General features: G+C 39.6%; 1 protein-coding gene across 1 annotated transcript in view; it reads left to right on the top strand.

Annotated features, from left to right (window-relative positions):
* The window catches only part of FBXL17 (F-box and leucine rich repeat protein 17), a 577,742-nt gene that overhangs the window by 17,163 nt on the left and 534,517 nt on the right, over positions 1–26,062 (top strand). The window contains exons 2-3 of the mRNA XM_060201248.1: positions 4,713–4,835; positions 9,065–9,322. Coding sequence (XP_060057231.1) covers positions 4,713–4,835; positions 9,065–9,322 — 381 coding nt within the window. The remainder of the gene's footprint in view (positions 1–4,712; positions 4,836–9,064; positions 9,323–26,062) is intronic.

Genomic DNA, 26,062 nt, shown 5'->3' with positions numbered 1-26,062 from the left:
TTATTATTGTTATTGCTGTCGTTGTTGTTGGATAGGACAGAGAGAAATGGAGAGAGGAGGGGAAGACAGACACCTGCAGACCTGCTTCACCGCCTGTGAAGCTAACCCCCTGCAGGTGGGAGCTGGGGGCTTGAACCGGGATTTTCACACAGGCCCTTGAGCTTCGTGCCATGTGCGCTTAACCTGCTGTATCATCGCCCAGCTCCCACCTTTTCTCTTTTCCTTATTGGTAATGTCCCAGGTTTGACTGTGTAGGCATCTGTATTAGCACAGTGAGGATATAAACATTGAATATAAGCCCTTAGTCTGGTCAAAAGATTTAGTAGGAGAGATTTTTGTGGTCAAAAAGAGTTTGGGTGTCTGGTTTGTTCTGTTCTGTTTTGAATTTTTTCTTGTACTCCATCATAAATGTCTTTGTATAAATATACCCATTGTACATGTTTGTAATTCTGAGAAAATTTTCATCTTTCTAATTAAGCAACCAGGAAAGTGGTTCCTAGTGGCCCAAAAGTACAAAGGAAGTGTCACAGAGCAAATTGAGAAAAGAGGACCTCCTAACTGTATATGAAATGACAAAAAGACCCGAGTTAGCCACAGAATTGCAGATGTACAGAAGAAGCCCAAAGCAATATAGCAAAGTCCTTGAAAATCAAAGAAGAAAAGCAAGATGGAAATTTCACTTGAAATAAAATGACTTATTACTTGTTAAAACAAACTTATATGTAAAGTGATGATTTTAACAAGTACCAGAGTATCAGTATGACATTCAAAATACCCCTTATAGGGAAAGAGACTGGCTCACTTAATAATAGCCCTTTTGGTCAATATCACACCATCTCCTCATCTGGGGCCCTAGTCAGAGAATTGTTTGATTCCCACACAAATATGATGGGCCTAGACCTCCAGTGGATGGATCCCTTTCTGCAGCACCACTGGTAGCTTCTATCAGGAATATCATCACAGGGCCCTCGCAAGACCTTGCCCTCACCATAAAGCAGCTATGATAGGGACAGCCCCAGTCTCTGAAGTATCCTGAAATGAATGCAGCCTACAGTGTTCCTAGCTGTGACCATGAGCTGCGAGCTCAGACCAATAGGAACTCAGAGACTACACAGGCTTTGGTGCTAAATGTAAATATATATATGGGCCCTGGATCTGGTGGATAGAGGTAAACAGTTAATTCTTTTTTAAAAATTATCTTTATTTATTTGATAGAGACAGCCAGAAAGCAAGAGGAAAAGGGTGCTAGAGGGAGAGAGATGACAGACACCTGCAGCACTGCTTCACCACTTGTGAAGCTTTCCCCCTACAGGTGGGGACCGCGGGCTCAAACCCAGGTTCTTGCACTTTGTAACACATGCGTTCAACCAGGTGCACCACCACCCGGCGGTAAATAGTTAATTCTATTCACAGAATATTTTCAAGAACGGGAGCTACTCTCTGCCCTAATTCTGCTCTGACATGATTTTCTCAGACAGTGTTTTTATCCAACTTCATGGATAAACTTTTTAAAAATTTTTTTTATCAGAGCACTGATCAACTCTGGCTTAAGGTGGTGAGGGGAATTGAACCTGAGACTTTGTAGCCTCAGGCATAACAGTCTCTTTGCATAACCATTTATACTATCTACCCCCACCCTCTTCTCTCTCCCTTTCTTTCTATGTCTGTCTGTCTGTTTGTCTATATCGCTTAGCTCTGGCTTGCAGTGGTGCTGGGGATTGAATTTGAGACTTCATTGCATTCAGTTTTTTCTTATTTTTTCAGAAGTTGCTTCTTGCTTCAATTCAGGATCTCAGTATTGTTTACACATTTCATTCATTGATATGTATTTTCAGTTCAAAAAAATCTATATTGGTTCTAACCCTAGTCATCTTTTTGGAGTAATTGTAGGCAGAACATTTGCAAAGCTAGTGCAGAGTTCTCATGTACTGTATATCCACTTTCAGTTTCATCTCATGATATTGCACATTACTGAAATACATTTGCCCAAATTGTAGATTATTAATTAATATTGATATAGTTTTTTAAAAATTACTTTTCCTTAAGTTAAGGTTGCTTTAACTGTCAGTTCCCTTTTGGCTCCTCTGATTTATGATAAACTCTCAGACAAATTTTCCGTTTTTCGTAACTTTGAATTTTTCTTTTTCCAGATTGAGAGAGAATTGATGTATACTACTGTGTAAGTTTAGTGCATGGAACATAAAGGCTTACTTTACATACTTTGTGAAATGATTACTAAAGTAGGTTAAGCTGACATGTAAATTCTCATAGTTACAATAAAAAGGCAGAAAACAGGAAAAATACAAAGGAAAAAATTTCTTCTTGTGAAAACTTTTGGAACTTACTCTCAACAATTTTTCTGTATATAATATACTAGTATTAGTAATAATGATTATGATGTACACTTCATAGTACTTACTTATGTTTAAACAAGAAGTTAATTATAGGATTTCTTCCTCCAGTTTTCTTTCTAACCACAAACTTTGGATGATTTGAAGAATTCTGATTAGCTATTTTGTAGGATATCCTGTAGTTGATACATTTGATTAGATTGGGATGGTTAGTTTCTAGAAAAAATATCAGCAGTAAAGTAGCATTTTTTAAAAGATTTATTTTTGTTTTTATCTTAAAATTATAGAAAATTCATATGATGCTAAGGTCAAAAATATAATAGTAGATGCCTTTAGAGTAGCCTTTCCCCCCCTTGTCTTAAAAGCAATAATTTTTTTAAAAATAAAAATTATTTGACTTACTGAATCTTTCAGTCTTTACAAATATAGGTATCCCATTGTTTTACTTCCTTTCACTTCGTACATAAAGGACAACATAACCCCATGTACGCTCCTTAATAGTAACTATTCTGATAATGACCCTGTATTAAGATAATTTTCTGCTTTAAAAAATTAAATGTTGGGAGTTGGGCAGTAGCGCAACTGGTTAAGTGTACATGATGCAAAGCTCAAGGACCAGCTTAAGGATCTCAGTTCAGCCCCCAGCTCCCCACCTGCAGGGGAGTCACTTCACAGGCGGTGAAGCAGGTCTGCAGGTGTCTATCTTTCTCTCCCCACCCTCTCCCCATTTCTCTTTGTCCTATCCAACAAAAGCGACATCAGTAACAACAACGATAACTATGACAACAATAAAAAACAACAAGGGTGCCATAAAAGGGAAAATAAATAAATAAAAGAAATTATTTAACAAAAAAAGTTAATTGTTGGGAGTCAGGTGGTAGTGCAGTGGGTTAAGCGCAGATGGTACGAAGTGCAAGGACCAGCATAAGGATCCTGGTTTGAGTCTCTGGTTTCCCACCTGTGGGGCGGGGTGGGGGGGGTTGCTTCACAGGCGGTGCAGCAGGTCTTCAGCTGTCTGTCTTTCTCTTTCCTTCTGTCTCCCCTCCTCTCTTGATTTCTCCACAATACCAATAGCAATGACAATAATAATGATGACAACAACAATGGCAACAAAATGGGGAAAATGGCCTCCAGGAGCAGTGGATTCATATCGTAGGGCAGGCACCAAGCCCCAGCAACAACCCTGAAGGCAAAAAAAAAAAAAAAGTTGCAGGCCAAGAGGTGTTACAGTGGATAAAGTGGTGGACTCACAAGCATGAGCTTCTGAGTTCCATCCCTGGAATCACATGTGCCATGTGGTGCTCCGATGGTCTTGTGTGCACTTGCTCACACTTAATCAAACTAATAAGTAAATAAGCCTTTTTCTTCTTCTTTTTATTAGTGACTTAGTATTGATTTACAAGATTATAAGATAATAGGGGCATAATTCTACACCATTCCCACAACCAGAATTCTTTGTCCCCATCTCTCCCATTGGAAACTGCAGTAGTTCTCTCAGGGTCTCATGCATGGGTTGACTTTATATCTATCACTATTTATATCTATATATATTTTTTGGCCCACTTTTCCCTGTGGTCCTATCTTCACTTCCTTTCTAAATCACACCTACACCTATTATTACTTCCAAACATCCTTCCCTTTTTCCTCTTCTCTCTCAGGTAAGAGGAACAGTGCCTGGCTTCCTATGGTGTTTTCCAGATTCACCTCCCTTTCAGTGATGATATAAAAACAATATTCCCAGTGATATTGCTAATTACAGATGCATCAGGTCCTGGTGGATGGGGGTTAAGAGCCCTCTGGTCATCTTCTATCATTTATTCCTCTGGGAATATGGAACAAAATTCTTGTTGCGATGTAGAAGATGGAGGTTCTAGCTTCTGTAATTGTTTCTCAGCTGGACATGGACATTGGCAGGTCGATCCATACCCACAGCTTGTTCCTGTTTTTCTCTAGTAGGGTAGGGTTCTGGTGAGGTTCAGGACACATTGGTGAGGTCATCTGCCAAGGGAGGTCAGGATGGAATCACAGTAGTGTCTGCAACTTGGTGGCTGAAATGCAGTAAGTGGACAAAATGTGTAATAAATAGGAACCAAAAAGTGGGAATAGGGCAGGTGGGAATAGGGACCTTAGGGTGGCAAGAGGGTAGGACGTCTATTTTAGGTATGTTTCTAGGTGCCCATGACTTTAGCAGTCTTTCCATGAGCTTGATAGCTAACATGGAGCTAGACTGGAAATAGTGTCTGGGAAAGTAAATAGGTCTTTAAATAAAAAAGTTCATAATTTCTAAATAATAAAAGTCATTTTTTTTTTGTTCATTGCAAATGCTTGCTACATATTACATGATTCCTCTTTTATCCACAGATATTTTCCAATTTATCCTTGGACGAACGCTGTCTTTCTGCATCATTGGTTTGCAAGTATTGGCGTGATCTTTGCTTAGATTTCCAGTTTTGGAAGCAACTGGATCTTAGTAGTCGTCAACAGGTATGGAATATTAATTCTAAGAACATTTTAGATAGTTTAAATGGCTAATTTTATTAACTTATTCATGTGTGGGTGAATTTTAGCTAGAGCTAGATTATTAGGTGAAGATTTTTTTAGTGTAGATTGGCAATTTGGATTGCTTCTTAATTCCTCGATTTTAATATCCTGTGTCTTTGTCGGTCCCTGTTCAGGCACCAAATACTGGGCTAGCTTCTCGAGCAGGAGACAGACCACCAGGGACTCATGGCTGAGCTGGGAACGCAGTTCAATCTTTATTCATGAGCGAGAATGCAGTGTAATAAATCTAATCTTTCTTCACTAGAAAATCCTGTCCTTATATCTCCTGAGGTGGAAGTGTCAGGAAGAGGAAGTACGTAGGATAGGGGGTGGGGAGAAGGAAAAAAAGCCCTCGAACCAGTGGCGATTAAATGGTGGAAAACAGGATGTGACTAGGAGAGGGGGTGCAGTGGAAAAAGAGTGAGAACCAGTGGGGATTAAACCAGTGCGGGTCTCAAACAAAACAATGATTATGTAAATAGACCACAGTGTTAAGCAATGCAAGCAAACCTAACGTGATGCTCAAAACAGAAGGGGTCTTAGAAGCAGAATTAGAAGCAGACCAATATGTCTTTGCTGTTAAAAAATCACTGAGGGCAGGTGAAATAGCTCACTAGGATAGTAAGCCTGCTTTACAAGGCAAAAAAAAAAAATTACTAAACAAGGAAGTTAGCTCCTCTGTAAGGGTTATCTGCTTTGCCATGCCAGTGACCAACATTTGAGCATGGTCCCCAGTGTACTGTGGGCAGCTTTGATGTCCTATCATTCTTTCTCTATCAGTTTCTGTTTTATTCTACCTAAAAAAGTTAGCCTGGAGTAGTGAAGCTGCTTGATAACAAAATATATTACTAATAAAGTTTTCTAGTTTTGGATGGCTCATATTTGTGATTGTTAGTTTGAGTAGAAAATGATGATAGACATTTATATATATAGTTATTTATTGTGCCATATGTTATTCTACTCAAACTAATAATCATAATATGGAGGCGAGAGGGAGCAATGGAGAGAGAGAAAAAGAGAAGAGACAGACTGACCTGTAGCACTGCTGGACTGCAAAGCTCTCATTTGTCCCTTAACAAATAGAACATATGTGGAAGGTGGGTCAAGTATTGTAGTATATATGTTTTTAAAGATTTTATTTATTTATTCATGAAGAAGATAGGAGGAGAGGTGCTGCCAGGGATTGAACTTGGGTCCTCATGCCTGAGAGTTTAATGGTTTATTCACTGTACCACTCACTTCCTGGACCACTTGTGTCTTTTTTCTTTTTCTGTCTTTCTATCCCTTATTCTGCCTGAAATAAGTTACAAAGTGCTAAGACCCCTCCAATTATAAAAAAGAAAAAAAAAGAGGCTACTTATTTATTATGAGGGAAAAAGTAAGGGCAGGGGATAGAAACTGATAGATCAGAGTATTGCTCACTTGTGGCATAGGTGGTGCTGGGGATTGAACCTGTGACCACTGGGAAAGCTGCTGCTCTCTTTTTTTTTTTTTCCCAGGGTTATCGCTGGGGCTCTGTGCCTGTACTAGGAATCCACTAGTCCTGGAGGCCATTCCCCTCATTTTGTTGCCCTTGTTGTTGTTGCCCTTGTTGTTATTGTTGTTGGATAGGACAGAGAAATGGAGGGAGATAAGGAAGACAGAGGTGGGGGGAGAGAGAGAGACACCTGCAAACCTGCTTTACAGCTTGTGAACCAAGCTCCCTGCAGGTGGGGAGCCGGGCTTGAACCAAGATCCTTACACCATGCACTTTGTGCCATATGCGCTTAACCTGGTCGCAACTGCTCTGGCCCCAAATGCTGCTACTTTTAACAGGCTGTGCTATCTCCCTTGCCCAGATTTTTTTTCCCAGGAATTTTAAACTTTATTCAAGAAAATTGAGAACATTCATATGTTAGGCCAAGAGAGGGAGAGAAAAAAAGAGGGAGAGAGGAAAGCCCCCAGAGCTCTTACATCTTGATGGGAGGCTCTCCTAGCTGACAAAGGGCAAGAAGCAGCTTACTCACATGGTGACCCAGGCCATGCCCACAGGCCTAATTTATAACTCTATAGCCCCACCTTCATCTTTCTCAGCCACACCTGTCACCAGTCCCATTTCCTGGGCAGTACCTTCCAGCTATTTCCTGTCCCTCAACATTTTACCCCTTCTAGGAGTATGGACCAAGAATTCTTTTTGTGGTGCTGAAGGATGGAGTTTCGTACTTTTGTACCTGCTTCCCTCGAATAGGTGGGCTGTAGTCTGGTCAGTTTGTATTCCCAGACAGACCTATTCTGTCCCTAATATTCCTCTAATAGTATAGGGCTTCGGAGAGATGAGGCTGCTGGACACTTCACCATGTAGTCATTTGTGCAGGCAGGTCAGGGTGGGATCATGGCAGCATCTGGGACTTGATGGCTAGTTAAGTCTTTTGGGTCAGGAAACATTGTAATCTAGGCAGAGAGAGCCAGATTTTTATGTATTAACGAAAACTAACATACAGGTTTTTTAATATTTATTTATTCCCTTTTGTTGCCCTTGTTATTTTATTGTTGTAGTTATTGCTGTTCTTGTTGTTGGATAGGACAGAGAAATGGTGAGAGGAAGGGAAGACAGAGAGGAGGGAAAAACAGACATCTGCAAACCTTCTTCACTACTTGTGAAGTGACTCCCTTGAAGGTGGGGAGCGGGAGGTTCGAACCAGGATCCTTACATCGGTCCTTGAGCTTTGCACCACCTGCGCATAACCCACTGTGCTACCTACCACCTGACTCCTACATACAGTTTTTCTACTGTAAACAGACTGAGCTATATCTCCCTTACCCAGATTTTTATTTATTTATTTTTTAAGATTTTATTTACTAATGAGAGAGATAGGAGAAGAACCAGACATCACTCTGGTACATGTGCTGCTGGGAGTTGAACTCAGGACCTCATGCTTGAGAATCCAATGCTTTATCCACTGCACCACCTCTTAGACCACTTACCCAGATTTATGCATTAATAAAAACACGTATATTGAATTGTCAGCAAAGTTATGATGTATTTTCCTATGCAAAATTGGGTCATGACTTTTCTAACAACCAATAGTTTTGCTTTTATCTTTTCTGTTACTACTTCTGAAAACAAATAATGGATTTTTTGACATTCTGAAAACAAGTTCTTTGATATTTGCTGGATGTCTGACAGTTAACTTGTTTTGACAGTTCACTCTTGGTTAGCACAGACTTCAGAAGTTAATGGCTCAGTTTCACAAGACTACCCTTACTTACAATTCTGGTTACAAGTCCCAGGAACCATGTGTACTTTCAACTCACCAGTTATAAATTCAGGAGTTCCTTTGACCCCTTTTTTGGTTTGATAATTTTCTAGATCTCATATGGAACTTAATATACCTTGGGAAAATACTTATATTTACTGATTTATTATAAAGGATACCATTCAGATCCAGCCAAATCAAAATCCACATAAAGTAAGGTATGAGAGAAGACAGCGTGGAGGTCCCATACCTTCTTCAGTGTTTGATTTCTCACAGCACCTTAATATGTTCTTTAACTCGGAAACTCTTTAAAATCTTCTTAAAAGTCTTTATAACTGTCTCAAGTCACTGTCTCTCCTTCTTTCCTAGGATGTTAGGATTGGGACTGAAAGTTTCCATTTTATAATCAGTTGGTCTTTCTGGTGACCAGGAACCCAAAACTAAGTCACTCCATTAGTATAAACTCCTTTGCCATCAAAACTGGCCCATTATGAATAATAAAGGGTGCTGCTAGAACTCAGGAAATCCCTAGGGGTTTGGGATCTCTGTTTTATAGTCTGAGGACAGAAACCAAGTAGATTGTGTTTTATACAATTCCTATTATGGCTTAATATTAACTAGGGTTTTTTTTCTTTTAATTGTGGTTTTCATGTTATATATTTTTAACTTATGAAAAATATTTGTTGGGTACAGAGAAATTGAGAGGGGAATGGATGTAGAGAGCAGGAGAAAAAGAGGGACACCTACATTACTGCTTCACTGCTTATGACTTGAACCCAGGTCATTGCACATGGTAGTGTGTACTCAACTGGGTGTGCTACCACCTGGCCTCTCATGCTGCAGATAGTATTTATATTTTATTTTTGGGTTAAATTATTAAGGAAGACAATATACTTTTAGCAAAAATTTACATTTACTGATTTTTTTCTTTCATAGGTCACTGATGAATTACTGGAAAAAATTGCATCGAGAAGTCAAAATATAATTGAAATCAACATTTCTGATTGTCGCAGTATGTCTGATACTGGCGTATGTGTTCTAGCATTTAAGTGTCCTGGACTTCTTAGGTATACAGCCTATAGGTGTAAACAACTTTCTGACACCTCTATTATTGCGGTTGCCTCTCACTGTCCTTTACTTCAAAAAGTCCACGTAGGCAACCAGGACAAACTTACTGATGAAGGACTCAAACAGGTAAATTTTGTCATCTGTAAAACAATTCCATATATTACTTCAAACTGTTTTCCTGCCGTAACACTTAAAAAGCTATATTAAAACTAATGCTCAGAGCCCTGAATTAAGTTTTTTTAGGGGATCCATGAATACTTGTTTGAATTATTTAGTTGTTTTGGTTATAATTGATAAGGTAATTTTTAATGTTTTATAGTGAGTTCTAAACTTCGGTGACTGATCATTTTATTAACTTATGTTTTATTATTTAAAGTTTTCTCCCAAGTTTTGCTTTAGGTAACAAAATTGAGTTTGGGTAGCATGATGTTTTAAAAATCAACTCTCAGTGACCCTCCTTATATATAACAAGATGACATGCATATGTGGTTTAAGATAGAGATGAATGGAAATCCAAGATAAGGAATATAAAATAAATGGGGCCCTGCGGTAGTGCAGCAGGTTAAATGCACATGGCGCAAAGCGCAAGGACCAGAGGTTCGAACCCCCAGCTTCCCATCTGCAGGGGGGGCCAGTTCACAAGCAGTGAAGCAGGTTTGCAGGTGTCTGTTTTTCTCTCCCACTTTCTGTCTTCCCCTCCTCTCTTGATTTCTCTCTGTTCTATCCAACAACAGCAGTAATAATAATAATAACAACAACGATAAACAATAAGGGCAACAAAAGGGAAAAAAATAGCCTCCAGCAGCAGTGGATTCACAGTGCAGGCACCGAGCTCCAGCAGTAACCCTGGATGCAATAAATAAATAAATAATAAAAGAGAAAAAGGAATATAAGATGAAGAAAGAGATGGCAATTATCTGTGTTTCAATAACAATACGATTTTTAAAATGCCTTTTCCTTAATGCACTTCTGTTGGAAATAGTATTTAAGGGATTTTTTGTGTGTGTGTGTGTGTGTGTCATAGCATGGATTACTTGTAGAATGATTATTGAATGAGTTCTATGTGCCAGACCCCAACTGTGATATTTTGAATATTTAGTATTGTACCAGGCACTTTATATATTTTTACATTTAATTCTTGAAATAACTTTGTAATCAAACTTATTTTAAGGGAGATATTAAAGTTTAGAGAGATGAATGAAATTTACCTAGTGTATATAGTACATGGTAGGTAGAGGTAAGATTGAAACCTGGATTGTGATTTGAAACCTGAATTCTCCAGAGCCTCTATTGTTCTATTTTTACTAGATGGTAGGTAATAGTCTTTTTCCTAGATCTCAAATAAAAGAGCCTGCTCTATGTGGCCAGAGTACATGCACCTTTATCAGTTTTCAGACAGTGCTCTTGTCAAACATTTGTTGAGAGAAGGAATTTTAATAATTCATTTTGAAGACTTGTCAGGATTGATGTTTACATTTAGAATTGGGATGTAGTTCTAACAGTTGCCAATAAAAGCAGTATTTGAGATGAAGTCAGAAATAAAATGGAGACATGTAAGTTTCAACACTGGATAGGATATGAATTAACTGAAAACTCAATATTAGAAGAAAATTTCAAAGACTACTGCAGTAATACTGTGTGTGTCAATCCGATTTATTTGTCAAAAATGCTGCAGTTTATAAGGGAGCCTATTTTGTCTGCAAAGGTAAATTTCACAACAATAGTCTTACTTAATATTTGTTCTGATCCATTTATGCTGCATACAGGATAATTCACCAACAAAAATGCTTCTTTTATTAGTGATTTAATAATGATTTATAAAATTATAAGATTTCAGGGGTATATTATTAAACTTAATAACAAAGTTTTGCTTTCTTCTCCCCAACCCCACCAGTAGTTCTCAGAAAGTCTAAGACATGACTTGGCTTCTTTTTTCTGCAAGCTCATATGCTTTAAATATCTATATTCAGCATATGAGTGAAACTTGGAGATAATTGTCTGTCACCTCTTATTTCACTAAGTATAATCACCTCCAGTCACATTCATTTTGCCACAAAGGATAATAATGACATCTCTTTAAATTGCAAAGTAGTATTTCCTTGACTAGATAACCTGTAACTTCACTTCATCAGTTGTCAATTGATGGGCATTTAGATTGCTTACATACCTTGGCTGTTGTGACTAATGAAGCCATGAGCATAGGGTTGTGTAACCTTCTATAATTAGTGTTTTCATGCCTTTTGATTATACACCCAGGAGTGCTATTGCTAGATCACAAGGTATTCCCATTTTCATTTGTTTAAGGACCCTCTGTACTGTTTTACCAAAGGGCTGTACTACTTTACATTCACACCAACAATGTAGCAGAGTTCCTTTCTCTCCTCTCCCCTCCCCTCCCCTCCCCTCCCCTCCCCTCCCCTCCCCTCCCCTCCCCTCTCTCTTCTCTTTGTGTATCTTTTTAAAATTTCTTTTATTATCTTTACTTACTGGACAGAACAGCCAGAAATTGAGAGGGAAGGGAGAGACAGAAAGGGAGAGAGACACCAGGGCACTGGGGGCTGGAACCTGGGTCCTTATGCACTGTAATGTGTGCGCTCAGCCAGGTGTGCCAAAAGCTGGCCCCTCTTTCTTCCCCTCTCCTCCCCCTACTTTCCCTCCCTTCCCCTCCCCTCCCTTCCCCTCCCCTCCTCTTCTGCCCTCCCCTCTTGTTGATGGTGGTGCAAGGTATTGTCTCTTTGCATAACCATTATGCTATTTACCCACAGCCCCAGAGTTCCCTTTTATTTACATTCCTTTTCTTTACATCTTTACTTTCCCTTTTTGCTGATGTAGGCCATTCTCAGGGTAGTTTAAATTTGAATTTCCCAAATGGTTATTGAAGTAGAAGATTCTCTTTTTTATTTTCACTTATTTTTTGATTATTATTACCAGAGCACTGTTCAGCTCTGTTTTATGGTGGTGCGCGGACCTGGGACTTTGTAACCGCAGGCAGAAGAGTCTTTTTGCATATCCATTATGCTATCTACTCCCTGCACAAGTGGAAGATTTTTTTGTATGTTTGTGGGCCATGTGTAAAAACTATTCATATTTTTTCCCCACTTCTTTTTTATTGGATTACTCTTTATTGTTGCTGTTGTTGGACTGTATGAGTTTATGTAGATGTTTGATAGCAACTACTTGTCAGATATCTGATGTGCAGATATCTTCTCCCAGTTGATGCATTGCCTGTTTATCCTTGTGGGTTTTTTTTTTTGATATGTAGAAGCCCTTTAATTTGAATTAGTTCTATTTATTTAATTTTGTCCTCATTTTTAATGTTTATCTTGATTTTATTGAAAGATAACTTTTTAAATATCAGCTAGGAGTTTAATCCCTAATTTTATTCTATTTTAATTAATTTAAGATATTTTGGGGAGTATTAATGGTTTACAGTATTTACAGTTGTTGGTACATGTGTAAAATTTCTCAGTTTTCTGCAAAATGACCTTCCCCTATAGCCTAGGTCTTCTTCCACCATCATGTGTTGGGTAGTAAGCCAGCTCCTCCGGCTTCTGTCTCTAATCCTGCTTAACTAAGCACCAGCATGCCTGTATGGCATTGGTTTGATCCCACTCAAAGCTACGGTCTATTTACATAAATCACTAACTAAGCACCACGCTCCCTCCAGGGCATTGGTGGTTCAGTGGTAGAATTCTTGCCTGCTCCGCCCCCTTTCCTTGTCACACCCTGATTTTCACCAGTCACTTTTCTCTCCATCCTCTCTATGTCACATCCTGTTTACACCCTACTTGGCAGTATATATAAGGACAGGTTTGTGAGTTTTCAGTTTAGTTTAGTTTAGTTTTAGTTTAGCTTGGCTTAGATTGTGCTACGTTCCTCGTGAATAAAGAGATACTGCGTACAGCTCAACCATGAGTCCCGGGTCGTCTGTCTCCCATCAGTGAAGCTCAGCCTGACAATCATGCACTGGGACCTGAAAGTCCTCCCCTCCCCACCCTGGAGTCCTTTACTTTGGTGTAGTACACCAAACCCAGTCCAAGTTCTACTTCGTGTTTCTTCTTTCTGTTCTTATTTCTCAACTTCTGTCCATGGGTGAGATCATTCCATATTCATCCTTCTCTTTTTGGTTGATCTCACTTAACATGATTCCTTCAGACTTCATCTAAGATGAGAAGAAGGAAATTTCATCATTAAAAAAAATTTTATATTTATTTACTTATTTTCCCTTTTGCTGCCCTTGTTGTTTTTCATTGTTGTAGTAGTTATTATTATTGTTGTTGTTATTGATGTCTTTGTTGTTAGATAGGACAGAAAGAAATGGAGAGAGGAGGGGAAGACAGAGGGGGAGAGAAAGACAGACATCTGCAGACCTGCTTCACCACCCTTGAAGTGACACCCCTGCAGGTGGGGAGCTGGGGCTCAAACCAGGATCCTTCCACCTGTCCTTGCGCTTTGTGCCACATGCTTTTAACACACTGCACTACTGCCCGACTCCCAATTTCATCATTTTTAATAGTTGAGTATTCCTTTATGTATATATACCAACAATATTCATCTTTTGTTGGACATTTGGGTTGCTTCCAGGTTTTGGCTATTACAAATTGGGCTGAACATAGGTATACACAGGTCTTTTTGCATGGGTGTGTTTGATTCTTTAGGATATATTCTCAGGAGAGTTACTGCCAGATCATAGTGTAGGTCCATTTCTAGCCTTCTGAGAGTTTTCCAGACTGTTCTCCACAGAGGTTGGCAGGAGGGTTTCTTTGTCCCAACAACCTGTTGGGTTGCATTGCTGGGGAGAGAGAAGAGACCAGGAACTCGTGGCGGAGCGGGAACGCAATTCTTTATTCATGCGGACACCCCAGAGTTGGGTGTGAGCACAGCTTTTTAGGCCACGTGGAGCTAGCAAAATGGCCACCTCCCACTATGCCCACCAGCCCTTCTCCAGGTCTTCTCCAGGTCAGGGCGCAGAAGAGAAAAAAGCGCAAAACCAGAATAGCAGCGGGATTTATAGGGTAAAGATGGAAGTGGCAAGTCAGGAACGGGATTGGCTAGGAAAGGGGGTGGAGAGAGGCAAAAGGCATGCTGGGAAGGTGAAAGTGTCCTTAGCAACTGTTGCGATGGTTTTAACTGAATTAACAATACTCTGAGGGGATAACGTGGTGGGGATCTTTCAGGCAAAACGATGATTATATAAGCAGAGCAGGGGGGCTGGCTTTAAGGTCCAACATCTCCCCCTTTCTTTTTATCTAATGGCCACAGTAGCATCAGGAATGTGGGGTGCTTTGTGAGGCAGGGAGTCTGATAGGACAAGGCACACCTTTGGGGTTACTGCTATCCCTCTTTGCTCAACCTCTTGGTAGAGAGAGAGAGACTAACAGGATTGACACACTCCTCAGGTTCAAGCCCTGCCAAGCTCAACCACATCCTCACAATTTCTCAACATCTCCCTCTTTCCAATGGCCATATTTAAATAGGTCAATGTCTGTAGAAGACTCCATCTCTGACAGAGGAATAGTAGTGTAGGGCTGAACAGAAACCTGTTGAGCAGAAACCTAAATGATACCGTGCAGGCGTTTTTAGAAGAACTGAAATAAGACATGGAGCGATAAGTAAGAGTAACAAGAGACAGCGTGTGACTGGAGAGGCCTGGTAGGTGGAGAGGGTCTGCCTGATGGGCAGAAAGGGGGCGCTGCCTGATAGGCGAAGGAGTGGGGGCCTAATAGGGGCGAGAGGGGTGATCTGGTTCAAAAGTCCTGAGACAGCTGTTTGCAAGGTCCATGGACTGCTACAGTCAGTCCTTGAGAAGTCCAGCAGTGTAAAGTGAGTGTCCAAAGGTGTATCTGATAGAAGCGTCAGTCCAGTGCCAGTGACCAGGGGAAGAAGTGCTGCACATCTGTCTCAATGGGGGAGGATAGCCACTCGAACTTTGCTTTTCTGTAGAGAGTGAGCTGGAACCACCAAAAGGTTTCTGGTCAGCCCTGCACTACTATTCCTCTGTCAGAGATGGAGTCTTCTACAGACATTGACCTATATAAATATGGCCATTGGAAAGAGGGATATGTTGAGAAATTGTGAGGATGTGGTTGAGCTTGGCAGGGCTTGAACCTGAGGAGTGTGTCAATCCTGTTAGTCTCTCTCTCTCTACTGAGAGGTTGAGCAAAGAGGGACAGTAGTAACCCCAAAGGTGTGCCTTGTCCTATCAGACTCCCTGCCTCACAAAGCACCCCACATTCCTGATGCTACTGTGGCCATTAGATAAAAAGAAAGGGGGAGATGTTGGACCTTAAAGCCAGCCCCCCTGCTCTGCTTACATAACCATCGTTTGCCTGAAAGATCCCCACCACGTTATCCCCTCAGGGTATTGTTAATTCAGTTAAAACCATCGCAACAGTTGCTAAGGACACTTTCACCTTCCCAGCATGCCTTTTGCCTCTCTCCACCCCCTTTCCTAGCCAATCCCGTTCCTGACTTGCCACTTCCATCTTTACCCTATAAATCCCGCTGCTGTTCTAGTTTCGCGCTTTTTTCTCTTCTGCGCCCTGACCTGGAGAAGACCTGGAGAAGGGCTGGTGGGCATAGTGGGAGGCGGCCATTTTGCTAGCTCCACGTGGCCTAAACAGCTGTGCTCACACCCAACTCTGGGGTGTCCGCGTGAATAAAGAATTGCGTTCCCGCTCCGCCACGAGTTCCTGGTCTCCTCTATCTCCCCACCGTGACGCAACCCGATAACAACCTCTCCAGTATTTGTTGCTGCTATCTTTTCTGATGTATGGCATTGTCACAGGAGTGAAGTGATATCTCATTGTTGTCTTTATTTGCATTTCTCTAAAAATCAATAACTTGGAACATTTTTTTCATATGCCTGTTGGCCTTTTGGGTCTTTTCTTTGTTGAATATTCTGTTCTTATCTTCTCCCCCTACTTTTGGATGGGGTTATTTTTTAATTTTTTGCTAATTTTTTAAAATCTTTCTTTAGACAGTTCTTCTTCTTCTAGACAGTGAGAACTCGAGAGGGTAGGGGGAGATAGAGAGGGATAGAGACAGACACCAGCAGCACTGCTTTATCACTTACAAAGTTTTCCCCCTGCAGGTGGGGCTGGGGCCTCAAACCTGAGTCCTTGCACATTGTAACATGTGCGCTCAACCAGGTGTGCGACTACCCAGCTTCCATGAACTCTCTGTATGTTGGCTACTAGCCTCTTGTCTGATGTATATCATGTGCAGATCTTCGCCCATTCTGTAAGGGATCTAACTTTGGGTGGTGTTTTTTTAATTATTATTTATTTATTTATTTATTTATTTTTCACCAGAGCACTGCTCAGCTCTGGCTTATGGTGGGTGGTGCAGGCGACTGAACCTGGGACTTTGGAGCCTCAGGCATGAGTCTCTTTGCATAGCCATTATGTGATCTACCTCTGCGTTATACAGAAGCTTTTTAATTTGATGTAGTCTCATTGGTTTATTTTTGTTGTTTTTTTTGCAGCTGGACTTGTGTCATTGAAGATATCTGTAAAACTTAGAGGGAAAGAGTTCTGCCAATATTTTCCTATAAGTATATGATAGTTTCTGGTCTAAAATCCAAGTCCTTGATGCATTTTGGAGTTTACTTTTGTGTGTGAAGGAGTGTAGTGGTACAGTTTCATTCTTCTGCATGTATCAACCCAATTTTTCCAACATTCTCTTTTTTTAAATTTATTTTGTTATTTGATAGAGACAGAAATTTAAAGGAAAGGAGAAGGTAGTAGGGGAAAGAGACAGAGAGACACCTGTAGTCCTGCTTTGTCACTTGTGAAGTTTTCTTCTTGCATATGGGAGCCAGGAGCTTGAACCTAGGTCCTTGTGCACTGTAATATGTGCGTTCAACCTAGTGTCACCACTTGGCCCCCTCACAACTTCCTTTGATGAAGAGACTCTCCAGTTGATAGTTTGTGCCCCCTTGTCAAAAATTTGATGTCCATAGATGTGGGGTTAATATTGTTTCCATTTCACGTGTTCATGAGGTTGAATCTCCAAATATATCTTTGATTGATGTAAAGATCTTAAAGGGTTTCACTGATAATGTTCTTACATTTTATGGTTTCAAATATAAATGCAGTTCTTTTATCTATTTTGAGTTAATTGTGCTGTATAGTGTTAAGTTGTGGTCTAGTTTCATTTTTCTATCTATGTGACTGCCAGGTTTCCCAGCACCATATGTTGAAGAGGTCTTCTTTTCCCATTGGATGGTTTTGACCCTTTTGTTGTATACTAGGTGCCTGTATTTGTGTGGGGGTCATTTTTGGGTTCTCTCTCCTGTTCCACTGGTCCAAATATCCATTTTTGTTCCAGTACTACACTGTTGCTTGGTAGTAACAACTGAAGTCTGAGAGCATGATGCCTCCATTTTCTTCTTTTTTTCTGATTGCTTAGGCTATTTTTGGCTCTACACAAATTTTTGGATGAGTTGTTTAATTTCTTTGATATGTATTACTGGGATTTTGAGAGGAATTGCATTGAATCTCTAGATTGCTTTTTGGTAGGATAGATATTTTAATATTTACTCTTATAGTCAAATGAACCAAAGGATGTTGTTCCCATTTCTGTGCATCAACCTCTATTTCTTTTTAACAAGTCCTTATATTTTTTGTTGTAAATTTATTTTTAGAATCTTGTCTTAGTATAGCAGTCAAAACTGTGAATTCTAGACCCAAATTCCAGTATGTGGTTAGGCCTCCCCTCATGGACCAGAAATTCTGGGACACTAGAATGATTTGAGTATACCTGGAAGTAGCATCAGATCCACAGATTAAAGACTTGATTTCTCATAAGCACCTTCCACTTCAGCTGCCAGCTGCAATCCAGGTGGCTACTGGTGGGCAGTTCCTCAGATCTTGAGTGCCTTTCACATTCCTTATTGGGTTATAAGAGAGCTCATCTGGGAGGAGGGTGCCTGTTTTGCTGTATTTGTGACCCAAGTCTGAGTCCTGCCCCTACTGCAGTGTGTGTGTGTGTGTGTGTGTGTGTGTGTGTGTGTGTGTGTATGTGTGTCTACTGTGATGCCTTTCCATACTTATCCATCTATAATCTAAGAAAATAGGCCCAGAAGATTACAACACTGGTAGAAATAAAAACAAAACACAATAAACAGTAAACTCAGTTTCTGTTCTTCTGATGCATTGGCTATAAATCAGAGGTTCCCAGAATGTCCTCCTCAGGTTCTATTAATTTGCTAGATTAGAATGACACCCAGAATTCAGGAAATTCTAGATCACTTATTACAATGGAGACTAAAGAATATAAATCAGAGGCGGATAGAAGAGATACTTAGAGCATGGTTTGGGGGGAGGTATACAGCGCTGTCAAGCCCTGTCCAGGTTCACTTCTCTCCTCTAACCCTCCTTCTTCATGTTTATCAGTCTGGAAACTCCCTGAACCTTCCTCCTGAGTTTTTTTTTTTTTTTTGCCTCCAGGGATATCGCTGGGACCAGTGCCTGCAGTCTGAATCCACTGCTCCTGGAGGCCATTTTTCCCATTTTTGTTGCCCCTGTTGTTGTTGTTATTGTCATTGTGTTGTTGTTGGTTAGGACAGAGAGAAATGGAGAGAGGAGGGGAAGACAGGGGGAGAGAAAGATAGACACCTGCAGCCCTGCTTCACTACTTGCAAAGCTTTCCCAATATGGTGGGGAGCCAAGGGCTTGAACCGGGATCCTTGTGCCTGTCCTTGGGCTTTGCGCCACGTGTCCTTAACTTGATGTGCTACCGCCCAGCCCCTTCCTCTTGAGCTTTTAAATTTTATTATTATTACTGATTTTTATAACTTTTTTTTTTATTGCTACCAGGTTTATTGCTAGGGCTTGGTGCCTGTATGATAAATCCACCTTTCTCAGTGTCCATTTTTTTCCCTTTTATTTTTTCTTCTTTTTATTTGATAGGATAGATATCATTTAAGAGGAGAGGGGCATAGAAAATGACAGAGTTGGGTAGGGGGGAGAATACAGGTCCAAAAAGGATGACAGAGGACCTAGAGGGGGTTGTATTGTTATATGGAAAGTTGGGAAATGTTGTGCATGTACAAACTATTGTATTTACTGTCAAATGTAAAACATTAATTCCCCAATAAATAAAAAAAAAGAAAAAAAGAAAAAAGAAACAAAGTGACAGAGATACCTGTAGTCCTGTTTTACTACTGATAAGTTCTGTTTCCCCACCTCCACCCCCCCCCCCCCCAGGTGGGGACTGGGGACTCAGACCCTGGTCCTTGTACATAGTAATGCATACATACCCTCAAACCCCATCTCTTGAGTTTTTAAAAAATTTCTTTAGTTATTATTATTGTTGCTGTTAATTGATGTTATTGTTGTTGGATAGGACAGAGAAAAATGGAGAGAGGAGGGGAAGACAGAGAGGGGGAGAGAAAGATAGACACTTGCAGACCTGCTTCACTGCCTGTGAAGCAGTTGGGGCCTCGAACTGGAATCCTTACACTTGTCCTTGCACTTGGTTCCATGTGTGCTACTGCGTAACTGCCTTCTCTTGAGTTTTTATGGTGGTTTCATTACACAGTTTTGATGAAATAATTGGCTGGCAGTTGAGCTCTGCTTATAGTGTCTCTCAGCTTCCTTGGAGGTTTTGGGGATAATACTGGAAGATTCACTCTGTTCAGTCCCTTTTCTCAGGTGTTTTCCAAAAGTTTCCTTCATTATCAAAGCAAACTGAAAAGCACCTTGTCACTTCTAACAGGAAATTCCAAGGACTTTTGGAAGATGTAAGCCAAGAACTGTAGATGAAGACCAGATATCCTTAAAAATCACAATATTGCAGTTTGCAGCTTTGAGATAGCTTCTGAAATCTCATGTCAGATATTTTGAAGCCTACTAATTTATAATAGACATTTTTTTTTTGCCTCTTGAATATTGCTGGCACTATGAATCCATTGTTCCTGGAGACCATTTTTTTTTTTTAAATTTTATTGGATAGTAAAGAGAGAAGTTGACAGAAGAAGGGAGATAGATATATAGAGAGAAATACAGATACCTGCAGACCTGCTTTACAGCTTGTAAAGCGACTCCCCTGTTAGTGGGGAACTGGGGCTTGGAACTGGGATCCTTGTGCTTTTTTTTTTTTTTTGTCTCAAAGGTTATCACTGATCCTGTACATGAATCCACTGCTTCTGGTGGCCATTTTCCCCATTTTTTTATTTGCTAGGACAGAGAGAAATTGAGAGGGTAGGGGGAAATAGAGAGGGAGAGAGACAGACACCTGCAGACCTTCTTCACTGTTTGTGAAGCAACCTTACTGCAGGAATGGACCCAGGTCCTGGAACCAGGATTCTTGCACAGGTCCTTGTGCTTCTTACCATGTGCACTTAAGTTGGCGCGCCACTGCCAGGTCCCCTATACTAGTTGTATTCTTCTGGCTTTATTCCCCATAAGTTTCTGAATTATGAATCAGTTGTATATGTGGTAATAATCTGATAAAAATAATAAACCTTAATCTTTTCACCCTTCAGTAATTTTCTTAATTATATTATTTTAAGTGATAATGTAATAATTCATTATAATATAGGGCATAAAACCTTTTGATCCTCAAGATTATGCTAGAGTAAGCTGTGTTCTATCCTAACTTCTTCTGAGGGAGTAGTATTGTGGTATAATAGAAACAATACACAGTCTATATACAATGTAAATTAATGTTTTCTACCGTGTACTATTGTTTCAAATATATGTTAGCCATGTCCCACTGGAAAAAAAAATTTTTTTTGACTCAGTGATGTTTTAATGAGCTCTAGTAAAGATTATATAATATTTTTATTGAACTAATAATTAAAAATGTATAATAAAGTTTCGATCTAAAATTAAACTATTTACACTTGATCTATTTTTCTTGAAATTTTTTAACTCATAAACATAGAAATTGATCAAACTGATTGTGTAGATCAAGCCACATGATTTTAGCTTTTGCTTTACTTATTTTCTTCCAGTCTTCCTTCCTCTCTCTCTTTCTTTGTATTGTAACGACCTAAATTCATGATTTTATTGGCAGACCCCCCCCATTTTCCTGTTATTTAAGTACACACACACACACACACACACACACACACACACACACACACACACACCCTTTCCCCCCATAGCACTGCTCTACTGTTTAATAGAGTTTTCTCTGGTGCTATGCATGGTACTCTCATGTGATCCTGGAGGCATAAAACTTGCACATGGTTAAGTGCGTGCCCTCCCGTTGAGCCATCTCCCTTCTTATTTTTCCTTATATTTGTAATAATTGACACTTTATGGGAGCCGGGCTGTGGTGCAGAGGGTTAAGCACACATGGCCGAAAGCGCACACATCGGCATCAGGATCCCAGTTTGAGCTCCTGGCTCCCTACCTGTAGGGGAGTCGCTTTACAGGAGATGAAGCAGGTCTGCAGGTGTCTATCTTTCTCTCCCCCCTGTATTCCCCTCCTCTCTCGATTTCTCTCTGTCCTATCCAACAACAATGACAGCAATAACAATGACAGCAATAACAATAATAACAAACAAAAAAATTAAAAAATTGACACTTTATAAGCGATATTTATTGCATTAATAATGATTTCAATATATGTTTTATCATTGCTGCCACAGTTTTGATGGACTTTAGCTGGCACTGTATTTAAGTGTTTTTTTGAGACCTCTGCTTAAGATAATATACAAAGCATTTCAACTTGGATTTTCTTTATTTAGTTTTTTATTATTTTCTTTAAACTTGGACTTTTAAAAAAATTTGCATTCTACTTAATGCTTCTCAAATTTATGGTGAAACCCCTAAAAGTCAGTCTGCTTTGGGGAAATGCTCTGTTCTTTGTGAAATATTCCCAGAGAAATACTGAGTGAGATTTTAGATCTGTTCTACAAGAAATACTTAAAAGAATAATTAATGAATGAGATAAGAAAACACTGTCTAGTAATTGAAAGCCTTGTAAGGAAAAAGTGCTAGGAAAGATTTATTTTTTTAAGTTTTGTATTAGTGATGTAATATTGACTTACAAAATAATGAGTTAATGGGTATAATTTCACACCATTTTCACCACTAGAGCTCTGCATCCCCATTCCCTCCATTGGAAACTGCGGTAGTTCTCCCAAGGCCACAGACATGGCCTTAAGGATTATCACTGGGGCTTAGTGCCTGCACTAGAAATCTACTGCTCCTGGAGGCTATTTTTTCTCTCTCTTTTTTTTATCGTTGTCATTATTATTTTGTTGGCATTGTTGATGGATAGGACAGAGAGAAATTGAGAGGGGGAGAGATAGAGAGTGAGAGAGAGAGAGGGGCAGCTGCAGCCCTACTTCAACACTTGTGAAGCTTTCCTCCTGCAGGTGGGGACCAGGGGCTTGAACCCTGGTCCTTGAACACTGTAGTGTATGCACGCTTAATTAGGTTGTGTCACCACTTGGTCCAAAAGGCTTTTTTTTTTTAAATCTTTTTTTTTAAAACTTTTTAAAAATATTAATTTTATTTATTCCCTTTTGTTGCCCTTGTTGTTTTATTGTTTTAGTTATTGTTGTTGTTATTGATGTCGTCCTTGTTGGATAGGACAGAGAGAAATGGAGAGATGAGGGGAAGACAGAGGGGGGAGAGAAAGATAGACACCTGCAGACCTGCTTCGCTGCTTGTTAAGCGACTCCCCTGCAGGTTGGGAGCTCGAACCAGGATCCTTACGACGGTCCATTAACACTTTGCGCCACATGCTTTTAACCCACTGTGCTACCGCCCGACTCCCCCAAAAGGCTTTTTTTAAAGGTACTTTTGGTTTGTAACTTTTTAGGCTTATATGACTTAAATCACACGTGTATAAAAAAAATCATTAATTTTTTTTAATGAACATATACTGTGAAAAAACTTCATCTGTGCTTTCAAACAATATAGAGAATGGACAGAAATTTATAGAAACATAGTGCTTGTATAGTATTGAGACTACATTGGGATTATTCAACTCAAGCTATATTTTGAAGAACAGGAAATCACTAATTTGAAAAGGTACTTATACACCTGTGTTTATTGCAGCACTATTTACAGTGCCCAAGATTTGGGAATAACCCAGATGTCCAACAACAGATGTGTGTATAAGGAAGTTGAGGTTTATGTACATTATAGAATGTTACTCAGTTTAAAGATGACAGCTTGTCTGTTGCTACACAGAAAGACAAAATACTGGGTGATTTCACTTTTATGTGGGATATAAGAAACAAAGCAAGGGAATAAATGGGTTGAAACAAACCTATAAAGTATGTCTTCAAACCTAGGGGCTACTAAGGAGGGAGGAAGGGGACTGTCTCTAAGGGGATGCAGGTTTCAGTCCCTAACAGTGGAAGGGGAGTGTCGCTAGTTGTAGGTGAAATAGGTATGATAAAAAAAAAAATTGGGTAGATATGAAACTCTACCCAAGAAAATGGTAGTCTATAAAATAGCACTTTTTCAATGAAAAATAAAAGCATCATTTTAGTTAACTCTACAGTACCTATTAAATAAATAACCAAAGCATATGCTGGAGAATCTAGTGATACAGCTCACCAAAGAAATGAAGGATTTAGGGGGGTTGTGAGGTGGCACAGCAGATTAAATGTACATGGTGCATAGCGCATGGAGTATGGATCCTGGTTCAAGCCCCCAGCTCCCCACCTGCAGGGGTGTCACTTCACAATCGGTGAAGCAGGTCTGGAGGTGTCTATCTTTCTCTTCCCCTCTCTGTCTTTCCTTCCTCTCTCCATTTCTCTCTGTCCTATCCAACAACAATGACATCAGTAATAATAATAATTATCACAACAACGATAAAAAAACAAGGGCAACAAAAAGGGTTTTTGAAAAAAACAGTCTCCAGGAGCAGTGGATTTGTGGTGTAGGCACCGAGCCCCAGCAATAACCCTGGAGGCAACAAAAAAAAAAAATGAAGGACTTGGACTCTTGGACTTGGAGGTCTTGGGCAGTAGCATACTCAGTTAAGCACACATATTCCCAAACACATAACATCTAAAAAAAAAAAAAAAAAGGAAGGCATTAATGAAGGAACTGTGAGAGGAATTACAACAAAAGGGCACACAGGAAAAGAAAGCTAAATGACAGAAAGTAATCTTATCGTGGTTACTGTAATATATGTGGACTAAATAATTAAGGGACAGTGATTAATAGAATGGGTAAAATTAATCAACCATGCATAAAAAGTTTGAGACTTGCTTTGGATACACTTTGAAGTGGAAATTAAAAAGATGCTAAAAGATATTCCATTCAATGACTATTAATTAAAACTGGAGTAGCACTATATTTATTATAAATACAGATTTTGAGTCAAAAAGGATGTCGGACACAAGTATGTAGTGAACAAGGGTTCAATTCATCAAAGAGATATAATAATTAGACACTTATGAGCATATTGCAGCAATATATCTTGTGAATACAGGAAACAGAACTGGAAAAGAAGGGAGAAGTAGAGGATTTTACTTAATAGTTATAGACTATAGTACCCCACTTACAGTAGTGGAAAGAGAAACCAAACAGCTCACCAAAAAAATGAATGACTTGGGGGTCTGGGCAGTAGCATACCCAGTTAAACACACATCCCCAAACACAAGGACAGGGGTGTGAGCCCTTGCTTCCTACCTGCAGGGGCTTTACTTCACGAGCAGTGAAGCAGATGTCTTTCTCCCCCTCTATCTTTCCATCCTCTTTCAATTTCTATTTCCCATCTAATAAAAAAAATTGGGGGGGGAAAATAGTCACCAGGAGCTGTGGGCTCCAATCCCAGCAATAAAACTGTTGGCAAAAAAAAGACTTGAATATACTGTAAGCCTATTATACATAACAGGTCTACACTTTAGAATATACATTCTTCTCATGTGTACTTGAATATCCTCAAGATTAGATCACATTTTTTTTTTTTACTAGTGATTTAATAATGATTGACAAGATTGTGGGATAAGAGGGGTACAGTTTCCACCACTAGAGTACTGTATCCCATCCCCTCTATTAGAAGGTTCCTTATTCTTTATCTCTCTAGGAATACAGATCCAAGATCTTTATGGGGTGCAGAAGGTGGGTAGTCTGACTTCTGTAACTGCTTCTCTGCTGTTCATGAGTTTGAAATTTGAAAAAAAAAAATTAAAATCGGGGGCTGGGCGGTAGCACAGCTGGTTAAGCACACATGCCACGTAAAACGCAAGGATCTGCTTAAGGATCCCAGTTCAAGCCTCCAGCTCTACACCTGCAGTGGAGTTGCTTCACAAGTGGTGAAGCAGGTCTGCAGGTGTTTGCCTTTCTCTCCTCCTCTCCACTTTCCCCATCTCTCTCGATTTCTCTCTGTCCTATCGAACAACAACAAAAACAGTGACAACAATTACAATAAATACAACAAAGGCAACAAAATGGGGAAAAAAATGGCCTCCAGGAGCAGTGGATTCAGTGCAGGCACCGAGTCCCACAATGACCCTGGAGACAAATAAATAAATAAATAAATAAATAAATAAATAAAAGATTGAAATCATACAGTTTCCTATTTTGAAGACAATGAAATGAATCAGTAATTGAACAAAAACTGAAAAATACACAATATACTCTCATATATGTCTTATAGAAGAAATTAGAAAATGCCTTGCAATGAATACAAAACATGTATTTCAAAAGTTATAGGATGTAACAGGGAAAGTTTGTTTTGAAATTTATATTCATCTAAATTAAAATTAAACTGTTTTACACAAATTTTATTTTATTTTTATAAATTATTAAAAAAAATATTATCTTTATTTACTGGATCAAGACAGCCAGAAATGGATTGGAAAGGGGGAGAGAGAGAGGGAGACAGACATCTGCAACATTGCTTAACCACTTGCAAAACTTTCCCCCAGCAGGTAGGGAC

This window comes from Erinaceus europaeus, chromosome 11 (genome assembly GCF_950295315.1).
Source record: "Erinaceus europaeus chromosome 11, mEriEur2.1, whole genome shotgun sequence".
Taxonomy (NCBI): domain Eukaryota; kingdom Metazoa; phylum Chordata; class Mammalia; order Eulipotyphla; family Erinaceidae; genus Erinaceus; species Erinaceus europaeus.
This window is presented reverse-complemented; position numbering and strand designations above follow the sequence as displayed.